The sequence below is a fragment of the Strongylocentrotus purpuratus genome, unplaced genomic scaffold, assembly GCF_000002235.5.
Source record: "Strongylocentrotus purpuratus isolate Spur 01 unplaced genomic scaffold, Spur_5.0 spur5_scaffold_1, whole genome shotgun sequence".
Taxonomy (NCBI): Eukaryota; Metazoa; Echinodermata; class Echinoidea; order Camarodonta; family Strongylocentrotidae; genus Strongylocentrotus; species Strongylocentrotus purpuratus.
Genome location: NW_022145594.1, coordinates 43,941,991 through 43,959,797, shown reverse-complemented (window position 1 = coordinate 43,959,797; position 17,807 = coordinate 43,941,991). Strand labels below are relative to the sequence as shown.

The 17,807-nt window shown below is 40.1% G+C and overlaps 1 protein-coding gene across 1 annotated transcript; it reads right to left on the bottom strand.

Annotated features, from left to right (window-relative positions):
• Positions 1-326: 326 nt before the first annotated feature.
• LOC586235 (cytochrome P450 3A40) lies at positions 327-13,917 on the bottom strand. The gene is made up of 12 exons (XM_030978814.1): positions 13,875-13,917; positions 12,286-12,379; positions 10,546-10,695; positions 10,022-10,138; positions 9,139-9,227; positions 7,712-7,866; positions 5,975-6,105; positions 4,862-5,032; positions 4,282-4,502; positions 2,924-3,061; positions 1,870-2,032; positions 327-717 (listed from the first exon to the last, which is right to left on the bottom strand). The coding sequence occupies exons 1-12, from the start codon at positions 13,901-13,903 to the stop codon at positions 640-642; spliced, it is 1,536 nt and encodes a 511-aa protein (XP_030834674.1). The 5' UTR covers positions 13,904-13,917; the 3' UTR covers positions 327-639.
• Between the last annotated feature and the right edge of the window lie 3,890 nt (positions 13,918-17,807).

Here is a 17,807-nt window from a genome sequence, read left to right as displayed (position 1 = left end):
CCTCCTAATTGTTTTAATTTCTCCAAGAAACTATAACTTTTTTTCTCTATTAGCCTTACTTATCTTTCTCCTGAGGCACGTACCGGTGTGCTGGCTCAGTCAGTAGAGCGTCCGTCTCACAAACCGGGAGGTCGTGGGTTCGAACCCCGGCCGCGTCATACCAAAAGACGTTAAAAGACGGGAGTTGCTGCTACGTACCTTGTTTGGCGTTCAACAATAGGGGATAGATCAACGTCGATCTGGCGCTGCTCAGTGGCTGCCGGGCTCACGATCAATTGGGCTAAAAGAATTTCCATTTTCGGTTAAATAAAATTTAGAGTGAACTTTAAAAGATTATTATTATTATTATTAGGACATAATACGAATGGCCGTTTTGGTTTCGGATAGTAAGATATAACGGCAAACTGTCACCCTAATTTCGTTTTTCAACCTTTTTTCGGTCACGGCACCCTTTTCAGAAAAAAACGACCACATAATATCTTTATAATTAAGGCGGGCGAGCGAGCGGAGCGAGCAATTAAGCAATCAAAAAGACACCTACAATGTTATGTTTAAAATAATTGATGTAATTAACACTAGATAAGCTATGAACTATGACGTATGCCCGCACCCCTCTACGTATGGCTTTGCTGCTTGTACTCAATGACGTTGTGTAATCTTGAGGGTGTAGCTGCTTTTCTTCGACAGGAGCGAAGTTAATCCGACATCTGGTGGGATCTGTTATCATAAATTCACACAAATTGTATTTCGAGGAGAAAAAACATGAGGGCTAGTTTGCAGGCACAGAGTTGTTGTGAGTAACGGTGCCTGCTCTTTGAGACTACAGTACAATAGGCTCTGTAATTTAGCTGCTCATGATAGCCAGAGATATCCAGGCTCTACCCAAGGCTTTAGGAATTGTAGTAAGTATCAAATTATAATCTGTGCTTACAGACTACACCAAGGCGAGGGCGGATAGAAAAATCCGATATATTATTAGGCCCTAAAGAGGGCGACAAGCATCATTCACAACAATCGAACCGGGATAGAGTGTATAAACCCTGGGGTCTCTCGCACATGTGCATGCAGCTCAAAGAATTTACTGGCAATTAAGGTGCCTTACACCTCAACAAAACTAGATGGACCTTCGACCGCGCGCAGTCGAAAATGATGCCTCCGCCATGGAGCAATTTTACAAACCAAAACAGAAGCGAGCTATTTTTGCATACATAATGAGATCTGTAACCTTTGACCTCATTACACCCAAAATCTAATTAGTTCATTGACTCTGCAAGGTAAATACATGACCCAAGTTTGGCGGGAATTCATCAATAGGTTCTTGAGATAACGCGATCACGAGCTATTTTTGCATACATAATGAGTCCTGTCACCTTTGACCTTGGATCTCGCGACCCCAAAATCTAATTAGTTCATTGGCTCTGCAAGATACATACATGACCCAAGTTTGGTGGGAATCCATCAATGGGTTCTTGAGATAACGCGATCACGAGCTATTTTTTCATACATGTATAATGAGCCCTGTGACCTTTGACCTTGGATCTCGCGACCCCAAAATCTAATTAGTTCATTGGCTCTGCAAGATACATACATGACCCAAGTTTGGCGGAAATCCATCAATGGGTTCTTGAGATAACGCGATCACGAGAACGGGACGTACGTACACACGTACGTACGGACGAACGGACAACCCGAAAACATAATGCCTCCGGCTACTTTGTAGCGGAGGCATACAAATTGAAGGGGCACATAATGTACATATTTAAGCTATGTATTTAGGGTATTCATAGTATTAAAAGAGGAATATAATAGATATGCTCGGACCAAAAATCCCAAAGTGCTAATCAATCTATATATGAAAACATAACGCACCTTGGTCAAGGGCGAAATCTCGAAGCGGACTACTTGCAAGGATCGGACTAGCGCCATTTTGGCTTCCATGAGGGCGAACCTCATACCGATACAGACACGTGGTCCTGCACCGAAAGGCAACCAGGTGAACGGGTTGCGACCCTCGCGATTCTCCTTCGTAAATCTGTGCAGGGGTCGTGGAAGGGTGGAGGCAAGGAGGGAGGGGAGTGAGAGGGAGAGGGAAGGGGAAGGAGGGGAGATGGGGAGGGAGGGAGGGGAGGGAATGGAGGGAAGGGAGGGGATCAGGAGGGAGGGAGAAGGAGAGGGGAAGGGAGGAAAGAGGGAGAGTGGTTGGGGGAAAGGAGGAGGAGAGTGGTTGGGGGAAAGGAGGGGGAGTAGTGGACAGAGAGAGATATAGAGACAGGAGAGGAGAAAATAGCAAAGAAGAATAGAGAGAGGGGGATATTATATGCGGAAAGTAAAAGAGAAAGAGGGAGAAACATAGAGAGAGAGAGAGAGTACCATCACATGTAAATCTATAGAACTTGATAAACAAATTCTTTAAATCACAAGGCAGCAAAAGGCATAGCCCTAGTACAAATTTTAACCAAACTAAACAGTTGGTTTTTGATTGGTTGTGAGCTCTTCAAGTGACCAGAAATATTTCAACCAAATTCAGGTTGCTCTTGAAAAAGTACCTTTTGGGAATACTACTTTGGAGTAGAAATACTATTTTGGAGTGCTATTATGAGTTAAAGGGAAAAAAGATAATTTTAAAAAATTTATTTTTGTAAATTTAATTGAAATCATAAAATGTTCAAATATTAAGTCTTAGGTGTAATTATTTGTTTTTGTTATTTGCTTCAATTTAGTAAGCATTTTAACTTTGTTAAATGTATAAAAAAAAAAAATAATAATAATAATAACATTCGCATGGTTCTGAACATCAGATATACCTAACTTTATTATTCGACCAATTTATTTTAAACTTTCGCTTGTCCGTTTCTCTTATTTCTCTGCTTTCGCAACCATGACATTATTACAAATGTTGGACTGCCTTCCACGCCCCACCTACCTGTCAGGATTAAACTTGAGGGGATCGGGCCAGTAGGTCGGATCACGTTGAATAGTGTAGGCTGGTATCCAGATCTGCATACCCTTCTCAATCTTATAACCCTTGTAAGAACACGTCTCTCCGCATTCCCGATCAGTCCTGTGGTGAAAGGAATAATGGGACATAATGAAATACCGTAACAACAAACAACAAACAGAGAGACCAAGAAATTAAATAGAAGAAAGAAACTGTAAGAATGCTTATTTTCTGAGTCGGAAAAGAAAAGAACACAGGTTTGGTCTAAAATTTGATCAAAGGCACTGAAAATACAGCCAACAAAAACGAAAATTGTAAATTCCAATGGCATTTGAAAGAAAATACTAATTCAGAATTTCCCTAAATACAAAAGCGCACTTATTTAAATACTTGTACGGAATGGTTGTACTTTTTGTGCTGCGCAAGATTTAATCTTCGTATTTTTTGGCGTTTACAAGAAGTGGGTTATTGATGTGGGAAAATGTTCATGTATGTTATTACCACATAATTGGTCAGTCACTAAATAGTGTCTGACAGCGAAATCTAGAAAGTAAACGGGTTTCCTCGCACAATTCGAATACTAGGACGCTGATAACGCTTAAATTTCACAAATAGGACATACAGGTACGTGACATATTCATAAGTCCTGCAAAGTTCTACAGATTTCGATCAACAAATATAAAGGTTCGGAGGGACACATGGGCGTAAATCCTTACGTAATACCTATTGTTCAGGGGGGATGAATGAATAGATCATCCCCCCTGAACAATAGGTATTACGTAAGGATTTACGCCCATGGAGGGACAGCAGCTATTAAAGTTTGAAAGGATTTGTTAAGCCCTAACTTGTCAAATAAAAACGTACTTTGGGGGATGAGGGAAGCAGGGGTCAACCAACAAGCACTATTGTTTATTTTAGAATAATTTTCCTCCTATTATTCTATATTTTAGCTATTAAACATGATGGCAGACTTTTGACAAATCGACTTAAAGCCAGTCTGCAATAGTTCCCTACAAGGTCACTGACAGGTGGTTATCTCATCAAATCAGCTCTCAATTAACATAAGAAAAAGGGGATCATGGGTGACCAACGTGCACCGATTAGGCGTTGTTTGCTATATAGAGGGCGCAAGTAGCCATAAGAAGTGCAGGGGGCTTAAGATAAGGAAATTATACTAACTTCCGCATCTCCTTTAGCCATGTGCGCACATTTAAAAGTAGTACGTAATCCGCACAGGGTTTTTAAAGGATACATGATAGGATATTGAAATCGCCCTTGCGTTGATTTTTTCTTCTCCAAGGTCTTTGCAATCTAGTTCAAAATTACTTGATCTAATGACTTACACAACCGCCGGTGGATATATCCTGAGCACCTCACACACTACTTGGTCCAAGTAGGGCATCTTGGAGATCGTCGTATAGCCGACGTCATCACGTTTTGGTGCGATGTCGTCGATCTCGGCAATGAGTTTGTCTTGGCAATCGGGGTTAGAGGCCAGGAGATAGGAGGCGAAGGTCAATAAGGTTGCAGTGGTATCGTAGCCAGCAACCAGGAATACCATAGACTACGGAAAATGTATCAATCATGAATATTTTACGATTTCTGAGAGATTCAGCTTAGGCACATTTAAACAAAATAGCAGGAATAAGACAGACTAATATTTTTATGATAATGATGATGAGAATGATAAAAAATAATGATAATAATAATACTAATATAGATTAAAACAATAACACGGTGATGATGTTGTAGATGAAGGAAAAGAAGATTGAAAGAGAAGAAGGAGAAGACTGAAGAATAAGAAGGGGAAGAGGGAGAAGAAGATGAAGAAGAGAAGACGATTATCAAACTGGAAAAAAGAAGAAGGAGGAGGAGGAGAAGACTAAGAAGAAGGAAAAAAAAAGAAGAAGAAGGGTTTCGTACCTGAGCAAGCAGTTCCTCTCTTGTCATGTATTTCTGAGTTTTGATCAAAATGTTCTCATCAGCTCCTGCGTCTTTGAAGTATTTGTTATGAATGTCGTCTTCGTCGTTTTCATTCGCCATTTTACTTTTACCATTCTTGGCATCAATCAAGAGCTGTAGAAAGTCCACTCTCTGTGTGACCAAACCAAAGGAGATATAAAGTCCAACATATGGAAAAGTTTCAGGCGAAATTGGATTTGTGCGTGTCTTTCTTTGCTCAGCGCGCACAGCTACGTCTCATGAATAATTCATGACCCTACACACTCAGCTACGCAAAGGCGAGTCATGGCGTGATATGACGTAATAACCCTCTATGCTAATGAGCTTGGAGTGTCGCCAAATGTGATTGGATGAAAACGATCAATCTTCTTACTTTTTCAATGATTCCGACGAATTTTGTTTAGACCATTCAGCTTGATTTTGATATATAACAGAGAGGGATAAATTCCGCACTGGAAGGTGAAAACGCTGTATGCGTAGGGTAATCCGTTGCTGGGTTACAGAGTCTTAAACACGGGGTTATCGAGTATGTTTCCTGCTTCGAATTGTGCAAGTACGAGCCATGCTATGGAAGGGTTGGTGTCAAAATTCACTTGAAAATCTTTCTTTCGAGGCCTATTCTGACGCAAATACTTACAAAGATTTTCTCATGTTCTGGAAAATAAAATAAAAAATATACACAATAGAATACCGTTCGCGCCAGCCTTGTATTTTGCAGCATTGCAAAGTTACACCAATATCTTTGACACAAGAACAGTTTTTGAAGCCTGTGCCCATTGGTTATAAGACAAGCGCGCAAGCATGCGTTCGAGACTCGCCAAAAACACCACTTTTCCATATTCAGCGTTTAAGATGCAAAAATAAACAAACTAACGAATATCGTCCTCCTAAAATGACATCTGATATAATCATTCAGATCTTTTTGAATATTTCCGCTGCATTTTGGGCATATTTTACCTTGATTTTGCGCCAAGGAGTATAAAAAGTACTAACAGAAAAAATATATCACACTATAATGGAATAAGCTTTATGATAATAGCAGAAATAGTACTGTCATAACAAAATCTGACGGACCTGTTTGGAAGGATGACTTTCTCTCAGAGCGACTGCCTTCTCTGTGACGTCAGTGAAGAAATTAATGACGTCTTTCGGGAAGAGTGTGAAATTGAAGAACTTGAAGACAGGCCTCAGGCAAGGCATGCAAGCTAATTGAAGGTCAATATAAAGGCATATTTGGATGCATGTTTAGTTAATGATTACATTTCAGTTTCAGTTTCAGTCTTATTTTTCATTTCCAACGGAACAGTGATTTTGACAAGGAATCAGATATACAATTCAGTATTCAATAATATAATACATTTTAAATGATTTTAAGTTATAAAACAGAAAGTGTACACAAATATCCAGTATCATAGTTCTTTTTCATTTTTTAATTTAAGAGTTTGAACATGGAGCGATCCACTGTAGAGCAAAGCGTGTAAAATGTGGATCCCTCAAAAACAATGATAAACATAAGTTGTGTAACATGTAAATATATTGAATTGAAAAAAATATATACATAGATTACCAAAAAGGGGCAGAATGATAATACACATACAATTATAAATCCGTAATTTGAAAACTTGTTACAACACATTCAAGGGTAAAAGTATAGTAGGTAGTTTTATATCATATCGTCTATTGGGAGAGAGAAGGACTTAATCCATTAGCTTGTTCGTTTAACACATAGTTCATGCCCTTCTGGCTCCAAATTCACAAAAAGTACCCTTCGCAAAATACGCAAGCCAACCAAACGTTTGTGAACACGGCTTTTTGTTTTAACGTAAAGCACATCCACCCCAACGTACGTTATCACTAGCTCTTTCATTGGAACCCTCATGTCCCATTGACTTTTGAAAGTTCACCCACCGTAATCAGATCAAAATAGGTTGCAAGCTCGTCATTGTCTATAATACACATGTGAAACAAGTCGAACTTTGGACTCAGTTTGCCAAGCGATTTTAAGATTATAGGTCAAGCACACGAAGTATAAGAAGCATGAATTATCATATATCACTTCTGCTTGGTTCATTATGTCCATTTCATCCAACCACCCACCGTATTTTTTCCATTTAGTAAAAGCAAACATTTTGCCGAGGTAAGCAAAAACATGAATATTCATGAACGGTCAGACAATACAGCCTTTTAGTACGTAACATATAGTGAATAGGAAGGGGCGATAATCCGTCCAGGAGGTAAAGGTCAGTGGTTTGTGCTGGCAATGTTCCAGCAAGCGAAAATGAGACAACCGGAGCAATATGCGGGTTACCCCCCCCCCCCACTCAGTGTTATTTTGGGTACGCATATGCATGTTCCCTTCTTTTAAAAACACCACCCTAAAGCAGGGCTCCCACTTAGCCGAGTTGGAGCCACGAGTTGTGGCGAACTGGCTCGATCTTATGGCAAGCCGTTTTATCATTAAAACATATTTCTTGATATCAAGAAATCAATTCTTGATATCCGCTAACGTTGTAAAGCAATGGTTATTCTTGATACCAAGAATTCGATTTCGTGAAATCAAGAAATATGTTTTAATGATAAAACGGCTTGCAATAAGATCGAGCCAGTTCGCCAGAGCTCGAGGCTCAAACTCGGCTAAGTGGGAGCCCTGCTTAAGTCCGGTGTGTAAAGTCAATACGATTTGTGTGTACTACGAGCCGGACTTTGGTACGTGGAAAATACCCCTTTACCGGACATTTTGGGAACACGCATGGTATCCATCCGTTCACGGAGTGGGGAGGGGGGCAGGGGGCGGGGAGGTTTAATACTTACACACAGCCATGAAAAGCGGAGAGTTAAAAATTAAAAAAAATTCGAAGAATCTCTTGCCGTGTGTAATGAAGGGGTGATCTTTGTCTTTTTGCGAGTTAACCTTCAGACCGAACCCACAGCTTGCTACAGAGTCCATTGCAAAGCTTCCAAACAATCTGAGGTAGAAGAGGAAAGAGGAGTAACAGGGTAGATAGAGGGTGGCAATTGTGGCAATAACAAGAGAAAGGGAAATAGAGAGAGAAGGGGTGGGGAGGAATGAAGAGAAAGAGAGAGAGGGGGAGGAAGAGACAGCGAAAATGAAATATAAAGAAATAAAAGGAAACAAAATTAAGCCCATGGCTGACCTTAAAAAGATGACCTTACCCCCCCCCCTCCCCCCGACAAATTTTCAAATTTCGAGACTAAAAAAAAAAAAAAAAAAAAAGTGTCCTCTTTAATCGCCCCCCCCCCCCCCCCCCCCGCGATTTTAGAGCAAAATAATAAAGCTGAGTCGTTGCGAAATTTTGGGCCCGATTTAAAAAAAAAAACTTGAAAAAATCCTGCGTACGCCCCTGCTAACATTAAGGGACTTGATAACATTGTTAAGATGAGAAATAATGGTGCTAAGGTAGTGACTTCAACGCTCGATGTACAATTAAAGATAATCTGATAAACTGATCTGATCGATTTCTTAATTCTCCCAACTATGTTATTACAATCTACATTTTAGGTGAATGGAAATCGTCACCAAGCAATAAAATGGCTTTACATTCCATTACAGAAATTTAAGTGTTGGCAGATTTTTATAGCCTGTTTTATGTCTTTTTTTCATTGAAAAACGGTTGGGAAAATTCAAAAATGGTTGGGAGACTGTTAATCACTGTTAAAGGGTGTCATACATCGACCTTTTCCAAGAAAACCATAAATATCTCCGTGGTTTGAGAATTTGTTTCAGGATTTTTTGCATGTCAAAGGGTTAGTACAGTAGAAGGAATATAGTAAGTAACATTGTATACAAAAATTAAGCTTTTTTCATCAACCTTCAACAATGTTACCAATTCACTTTAACAGACAGTGTCTCAGATTTTCTGTGATGTTTTAATCTTTACTCAAGAAAAGGATAAGGCAAGAATCCTTTTTAGATTTTGTTTGTGAATTCGTTATATAAAAGATATGTGGACTGCTTTAATATTCGAAGCATAGTTGTTTCTATACTGGCTCCCGGGGATGTTACATCCTGCTATGACCCCTTCAACCTTTAGAAACTGCTTTGCCTCTCATAGCAGTCAATATATAATATGAAACAGTCATTACGGGATTTAAACATGAAAAGGGCGAAAAATTCTCTCTCTCTGTCCATTTCTTTCACTCTTATTATCTGTTTTAAAATTTGTTTTCTCTCTCTCTCTCTCTCTCTCCTTCCTGCAATCTTCTTGACAGGTACTTACTCAAGTGAATCGATGTTCCCGTCCTCCTTACAAGATTGTAGTAGCTTCTCAACCATATCGTCTGCACCTTCATTGAGGATACCTGACATCTGGTACAGATAAAGTACGGATATTGTAACACATCAAACTACGCAGTAAGCCAATAGTATGCAAATGATGAATGTGCTTGCGTTCATTGGACGATCTATCTGCTATAAAGTCATATACTCAGGCCGACGCGCTCATTATGATGGATGTCAAATTTCATGTTTTAAAAGTGAAAAAATATACTATTCCTTCCTTATTCAGTACCTTTCTGCTGAAATTATAGATGTTTTCATCATATCAGAGGGAGCTATAAAGCGACTGAGCCATAATATATATATATATATATATATATATATATATATATGTATATGAGCCATGTATATTTGGGAACAGGTCACAATCTAGCAGTGTGAAGTGAATTGAACTTTGTAATAACAAATCCTTCCCATTAAGGGGACCCCTGAATAAATTGAATTAAGAAGATTTTTTAGTTTTGAAATGACTCATCTATGAATTCTAGAGAATCCTAGATTTAATGCAGATTCTGTTATTATACATTTTTTTTTAATTCTTCAACTATCTACGTCCTCCTCTCTTTGACTGTACATGAATCCCACAGAGATCGCGCAACCCTCGAAAATACACTCGTTGCGAGGGTAAGAATTAACGGCAAGGACTGACTCCGTTTAGGCGTTGAGGGTGTTATTTTCTCAGCTGATTGGGCGTGCGATACGGAAACAGTCCAGGCAGTGAACTACCTGGATTGGACTAGCCCTCCAGGATATTTAGTTTGACATGCGTTGTTACACCCGAAATTGAGTGATCATGGTAATTAAGGTTCGTTTTGTTTGAATACCATTTTCATTTTCTTTCCTGTGAAGGTTGGTGTCATGATATCACGAACTCGCTTCCATTGTGCGTCCCTCAAGAGGAAGAGGGCGTTGTCGAAACTGCCTGAGCTCATCGGTAATGGCTAGAAAAGAATGAAAACAAGGTATATGATGCACTCAATTGCATATTAAAGGGATCGTTTAACAATGTTAAATCTGAGATGCACGGCCCTACGTGTTATCAGTGTCTGTGATATGGTGTAATATTAAAGCCCTAAAAGAACTTGCGCTTCAAAATGATCAAGAAGTGCCTCAAAAAAGCAAAAAATCTTTGAGTGACCGGTATTACCATACTCGTTTTCCCCAATAAACTGTAGTGTTATGAAAACCGTTTGGCAAACAATTTTCAAAATTTGTAATTCCAATCATAGCAGTATTATTATTATTATCACCATCATTGCATTCACGTTTAGTTATTCTTTATTATCAGTCAATCAAGCACAGTTGCATCATTCACAAAAAGAAAAGAAAAAAAATCAACATTTATTACAAATTTATTGTAGAACCTATGGTGGTCCTTGACCATGATATCACGTAGCATATCGAGGTCTCTGACCAGGAGCAGGGGTCGCCTCCACATGTAGATACCGACAACTGGACCGTATTTATTTTCGTACTCGTCGATAACCTCGAAAAGGGGCTGCAATGAGGTGATAATTAGGATGAAATATAGATATCGATTCATTATCCAAAGTATGTAATTATTTTCGCCTCATTTATGTTACTCATTATATTTTCATTTTCATTATCATGTTACTGTTAATACACTGTTAGCTAAGTAAGAGCGTTTGTTTCGTATAAATTAAGCACAATGTTCATTTCACATTTCTTGTTAATGCTTAATACATGAACGTAATTTCCATTTGTTTTGTAAAGCGCTTAGAAACTATACGTGTATTTTAGCGCTATATAAATTTTAGACATTATTATTATTATATGATGACACTAATTAGCCTTACAACGAACCATTACTATAACCCTAACCAGGCGCGGATCCACGTAGCGATTTCTCCGGCCCGTCCCCCCCCCCCCCCCCTCCCCTAGCCCCCCAAAAGGTAAGAAATAGGAAAATAACGTAAATTTAACCTTTTTTTAAACAAAGAACAAAAACGGGCCCCCTGACCAAAAAAATGTTATTATATTTTCACCCCTTCAAACAAAAAGTGGTACTCATCTCCATCACCCTCTCCCCCCCCCCCCCCGCCCGCTTATTCACCGACTTGAAGAATCGCTGCTAAATATTTTCTCACGAATTGGGGAAAAAAAATATGTGTTCTTACCCCCCCCCCCCCCCCCCACGCTTATTCACAGGCCGGCTGAGTCGGTGCTGATTTTTTTTTGCCCCCCCCCCCCTCTTGTCGCAGGCTGGATCCGCCCCTGACCCTAACACTATTCCATGTATACGGTTCTCAATGCCAGTTGTACAAATTATAGTTACCAAGTAGATTTGTTTTTAAAGATACCTCTACGAATGATAATGCCTACCAAATCATCTAGAGAAACATAATATCATCTTCATCAGGGTCAGGGGTCATTCATGTCTATAACAAAGACGATGACACCGTTGCAAATGCCGTCATGGACATTTTACCATTTTCTGGACGGTTATGCATTATGGCTCAAGGCATGGGCACACAGAAGATTTTTTTATGTTGGGGACCGGGGTAAAATGCAATAAATTATTGAAAATTTATTGCATTTTCTGTGTTTTATTTTATTTATGGAAACTGCCCCCTACCCTAGCCCCCGCTGCGTACAATCATGGTTCAGTGACAAAGCAATGGCCTCGTAACTGTGAGGCCCCAAGATCAAAACCGTGTCGATGTGCTATATATTAGTGCCCTTTTGTGGGGCATTAATCCTCATTACTGTCATTTATGACTTAAGGGCGTAGGTCCCCTAGTTGATAAGCATAGTAGCTACATGCTTTAGCAGTCACGCAAAACACACATTGTCAAATGATTATTCAATAAAATCTGAGAATGTATACTATTGTTTTGATCTATTATTTTTAAATTATTTTTAAAATAATTCCATAAATTGGGGTAAAACAAAAATATTCCAACTTTATGAGCGACAGTGTTTAACTACATATGCTCTGTACTTTAGCTGTACAGCCTGTCACTGACATATCTAGGCTCTACTCAAGGCTTTAGGAATTAAGTTAAAGTTAGTGCCAGCAGACTAGTAAATGATTTGAATCTTTTTAATTTAAAACTGGTCATCTTACCTTACTAAAGTCCAACGCATTGCCAAAGATGGGTTTGGGAGGGGGTCCCGGAATACCAAGCCTCTTGAAATACGTATGAGTCCAGTAATCATAGCTAGGAAAAACATAGAGAGAGAAAGGGAATTTCGCAGGTTGCTAAGATATCGTGTAAAGGCTCGTTAACATACGACGTGAAACCGCGGCGGGTTCTTTTTTGTTTGTTTAAATGTGTAAAGCGTGTAGGGTGAATGGCAACTGCCCGCAACCAAGGTTCAACGAGTATTCGGATTCGGTTGTTATTATACACATAATAGAACACATTCTCCACTCCCTTGGGAGCATTCCAGTTAGTCGCCTTTTTACATGCACGCACAATGAAGTTCTACATGTTACCCGATGAACACCATGGTGGAGAGGAGCATAATGCTTTGCTCAAGGACATACATGAATATGCTTATTATTATATGCCTAATATGATTATGTACCTAATATATTACAATGTATAGGCTATCCCCAATATTTACAAAAATGGGGCATTTCTGTCATTTCTCACAGAACATTATTATTGATCAATTTATTAGTGCTGTGAAGCTTTTGCCTGTCCTAACAGCTAGCAAAGGTCGACTATTAAGTCGTTATTCTCACTGGATAATGTTTATCCTGAAACTGGCCAAATGCGAAAATCAAATACATAAGTATCATTATACTTAACCACCCCTCCGTGGTCGGAGGGACCGCATTCGAGTTCCCAAAATGTCCGGTAAAGGAGTACTTTTCACGCACCAAAGTCCGGCTCGTAGTACACAAAAATCCGGCCCGTATTGACTTTACACACCAGAATTATAGGGGGGTGTTTTCAAAAGGAGGGAAAATGCATACGCGTATCCTAAATAACACTGAGTAGGGGGGGGGGGTTGATATTTATACGACATATAAGAGGGTTAGCTCCGTCCATCTTCACTTTGTTGCAATGAAGAATGAGAGAGGAGACCATAGGTCCTATGTATCCAAAGGAGATAGTGCCTCGTACCCCGCCCCACTTGTAACCCACGACCAGTGCCTACCCCCCCCCCCCCCCCCCGGCCCTTCCGCAGGTCACTGTACACGCTACTGAACAACATATTCATATTCCCTCGTGAGACCAAAATAAAGAAGTATGATACGGGGAAACGTATCCAGCCATGCACTTTTGAGAAGAGGTCTAAAACGTAGAAAGTGCCCATGAAGAGCTTAGGGGGGCGCTACCCCAGGTCCCTCTTAACATTCCTATCCTATTTTGAACAAATTAGGATATCCTTTGCCTAAGGATAATTGATACAAAGTTTGGTTAAAATCCGGCCATGCGTTTCGAGTTGAAGTTGAAAATATTAAAAGTGCTCCTGAGGCAGTTTGGGAGCACCGCCCCATGCAGGCGCCCTTGACGTTCGTACCCCCATTTGAACATATCTAGATCGTTTAAAGTTTGGTTAAATCCGGGGCCATGCGTTTTTGAGGCAAATATAATGTAGAAAAAGATAGCGATCGCAATAATAGCTCATCACTCGAGCATTTTGCTCAGGTGAGCTAAAAAGAAATATACCGATATAATCTTAATAATCTGATATACTTACATGAAGAAGATAACGACCACGGCTACCATGAGATACACGGTGGTCAAGGGTGTCGATTTGTATCCGTGGTTGGGGGGGATGATAGGTGCCAAAATATTTTCGGCAATGGATCAAAGCAATCAAGAGGTAGAAGCGTGTGGCAAGTTGCACCCCTCCCAAGCGCGTAGCCAGGATTTCATTTTAGGGGGCGGTAGCGAGCACGCGAAGCGCGGTCCCTAGGGGGTTGCGTGCAGGGAGGGGGAGTTCCCCCCCCCCCTGGAAGTGCGGAAGCTTTGACGTTTCACTAAATTCGTCCTTGTTTTCACGAAGTGACGGTAGTGAGGAAAATCGTAACGCAAAGTGAATGCAATTTTTTTTCACTACCGTCACTTCGTGAAAACAGCGACAAATTATTAGAGAAAGAAGACGATTCGTTGGACCGTTCTCGACTCTTAATCCTTGTTTGAATCAAGTTCCCCTTCCTCTGCGCGTAGCGCGGAAGCTCTGGCGTTTCATTAGATTATTAAAGACAGAAGACGATTCGATGTACCATTCTCGTCTCTTAATCCTTGTCTGAATTCATTTTCGCCCATTCCTGCGCGAAGCGCGGAAGCTTTCACATTAGAGAAAAAAGACGATTTGTTGTATCGTGTCCTTTATGAATTCAGTTTCTCCCCTACCGCGCGAAACGCGGAAGCTTTGACGTTTCACTAAATTATAAGAGAAAGAAGACGATTCGTTGGACCGTTCTCGACTCTAAATCCTTGTTTGATTCAAGTTCCCCTTCCTCCGCGCAAAGCGCAGAAGCTCTGACGTTTCATCGACAGATTATTAAAGAAAGATGACGATTCGATGTACCATTCTCGAATCTTAATCCTTAATGTTTAAACATATTCCCCCTTCCCCGCGCGTAGCGCGGAAGCTCTGGTGTTTCATTAGATGATTAAAGAAAGAAGACGATCCTGTGTACCATTCTCGTCTCTTAATCCTTGTCTGAATTCACTTTCGCCCATCCATGCACGAAGCGCGGAAGCTTTCACATTAGTGAAAGAAAATGATTTGTTGTATCGTGTCCTTCATGAACTCAGTTTCTCCCCTACCGCGCGAAGCGCGGAAGCTTTAACGTTTCAATAAAATATTACTCTTAATCCTTGTCTGTATTCATTTTCGCCCATTCCGCGGAAGCTTTTACGTTTCATTAAATTATTCGTAAAAGAAGACGCTTCGTTGTATCGTGTACTTGATTGAACAAATTGAATAAATACATCAATTCCTGATGAAGCCGTATGAGCGAGAATTCAATTTATTCTTGTCTCATATACGGTTGTCTTATTTACTTCGTATATACATGTATGTATGTATTATGAAAATGAGATAGCAAAATGTGTATATTGATGGTCATCTTGCGAGTAATAACCATTAACTACTCTCATCAGGCTCTCATCCTTAATTTTTCTCTTCATTTTTTTTTTTTTTTGATGGTGAATTATTGGGGGGGATGATTGTACAGGCCATCCCCCCCACCTGAAATATTGGGGGGGATATATCCCCCCCATCCCCCCCGGGATCGACACCCATGACGGTGGTCATCGAGAATAGACCGCTTATCATTCCTAGAACGGCCATGATGTTGCGTCCGACGTTAGTTCGGTATTCGACTATAATTTCTTCACAAAATACTACTATTTAATAGCGAACTTCGATCGAACCTCTATCTGAATTTATCTTGTATGATATGAATTCAACACTCGCACGTATATATTACGTGAACGCGTTTTCCTATTGACTCTAATACGATGTAATCGTTTTGTGTTTTGTACACCTTCCGGCCCTGGTCATGGACTGCTTAAGTTTGTTAAAATATTTATCCATGCACGGAGGTCATTGTGTAATTGGAAGAAAAAAACTCTGGCAGAATCTGGCGAGAGATCTGACCTTAGATCTTTTTCACAATGCAAGGTGTTTGTGTTGCCCGGAGCGGTGTGCTACATACCTGGTGACTCACTGTTAGTAGGTCATGGGCTAGATTGATGCTGTACAAACTTTTTCAAAGGTGTCATAAATATTTGATGACTTGAAGGACTTTGTTAAACCCAGGGAGGTCCCTGGTCCAATCCAAGAGTGAACGAATCAGTTATATTACATGTATAAGAATGCATTTTTCAAAGCTATGGAAAGTCCTTTTCATTACACATACATGTTAGGTTCACAAAACCTTGATATCTGACATGTTTTAGACACATACAGGTATCTTCATGGAAACAATGCACATGGTAATATAAAGTAGTTTGTATTATCAGAGGAACTGAAGATCTTGTATTGGAATGATTGAAAGCAGGGACAGGAAGAGCTCTCACTAACATTTACATGTTAACTTTAAATCTCTCATTCATCTTAAAAGGGAAGTCTACCCTGATACTAAGTTCGTTTAAATAGAAAAATGAGAGAAAAGGGTCTGAAAGTTTGAGCAAAATTTGATGAAAAAGAAGCAAGTTACGGTATACACTTGCTAGCTCCTTTTAGTTGGTAAGGACGGAATGGATTTGTTTCATACAAGGGTTATATAAAAACATATTTGCAACGATTATATCCAAGCCAGGTGAATGCAGGATTACAATTTAAGTTTTGTAGTGCAGGACAAATTGGAGGGGATTGACCGCACCTTCAAAAATTCATAACTTTCTTATATTTAATCGTTTTTTGCTAAAACTTTGACTGACCTGTTTCTCTTTTTTCTGCTTCTATGAAAACCAACTTATCATCAGGGTAGACTTCCCAATTAAAAGTCACAAGACCCCACAACAAGGTTTTGCATGGTGAATTAGAAATTTAGGAAGGAAACATTAATTGACAAAGGTAATACTTTGTTTTCTGCAATTAGAGATGGATATGGAAGATATCGACATGCCTTACATTGCATGTTTTTCACATGCTTAGAAAGTAACACAGCATGAAAATATGATGGAAGAGATGTGACAAACAAGGAAAGAATTAATTGTTTAAAAATAAGATATTGTCCCTGTTTAATGAAAATTAAACAATTCGTGTACATTTTCTGTACTGCATTAAATTCTGTCCACAATGTTCGAGAGAAAATGAAAATTCAGTGAAGAAAAGGCAATAATCGGCATATATGTTCGTGTGTGTGCGTGTGTATGAGGGTGTGTGTTGAGGGAGGGGTAAGTTGGGTCACAGATCAACCGATGGTTCAAATCAAGTATTGATAGTTTATAACAGAGCAACCGCAATTTATGCGTAATGTGCACATTCCTAAAAAAAACAATTTTCACGAGTTTTTCAAAGTGCTCACTCGAGCATAAAATATTGTCAATACTCTTAGTCAGTGGCGGATCTAGAGGGGGGGGGGGGGGGGGTCCCGGGCTCCCATCCCTGGGGGGGAAAAAACGTGTAAAAACACGTGAATTTTACCTTTTTTTGGGACATGCGCCCCCCTCCCCTGGCGCTCAAGGGGGGGGGGGTGCGATTTTTCAAATTTTCGAGGGCAAAAAGAAAAATTGGTGCTCACTACCCCCCCCCCCCCCACCCCACTGAGCGAATTATCGGTCGGCTAAAAAAATCTTAGGAAATGCCCCCCCCCCCCCCCCTCCCCTGCCGCCGGCTGAATCCGCCCCTGATTTCACCAATAATTTTATAAGAACAAATCATGAATGTGTGAAATTAAGACTTTGGAGAATAATATTAGTCCGGGAGGGGGGGGGGGGGGGGGGTTGCCCCTCAGGCCTCGTAACCCCTACCCATTTTTAAGGGTCATTTTGGCAGAAAAAGGTACCCCTTTTCAGTGATGTTTTTTTAAAAACGGGACCCGTGTTGAGGGATTTTTTGTGAAAAATCGACTCAATATGTGAGTACGTACCCCCCCCCCCCCCTTTCGGATTTTCAGAGTGTCCTTTTTTTATACTCTGACGACCCATGCACATAGTGGTAGCTTTAAAA

What these genes read in the sequence shown, in the direction of transcription:
- LOC586235 (XM_030978814.1), bottom strand. Translation starts at nt 13,903, where the DNA reads ATGGTAGCCGTGGTCGTTATCTTCTTCAT. An exon ending in GTGGTCGTTATCTTCTTCAT is followed by an intron (nt 12,380 to 13,874) that starts GTAAGTATATCA and finishes TGTTTTTCCTAG; the next exon opens with CTATGATTACTGGACTCATA. An exon ending in ATGCGTTGGACTTTAGTAAG is followed by an intron (nt 10,696 to 12,285) that starts GTAAGATGACCA and finishes ACCTCATTGCAG; the next exon opens with CCCCTTTTCGAGGTTATCGA.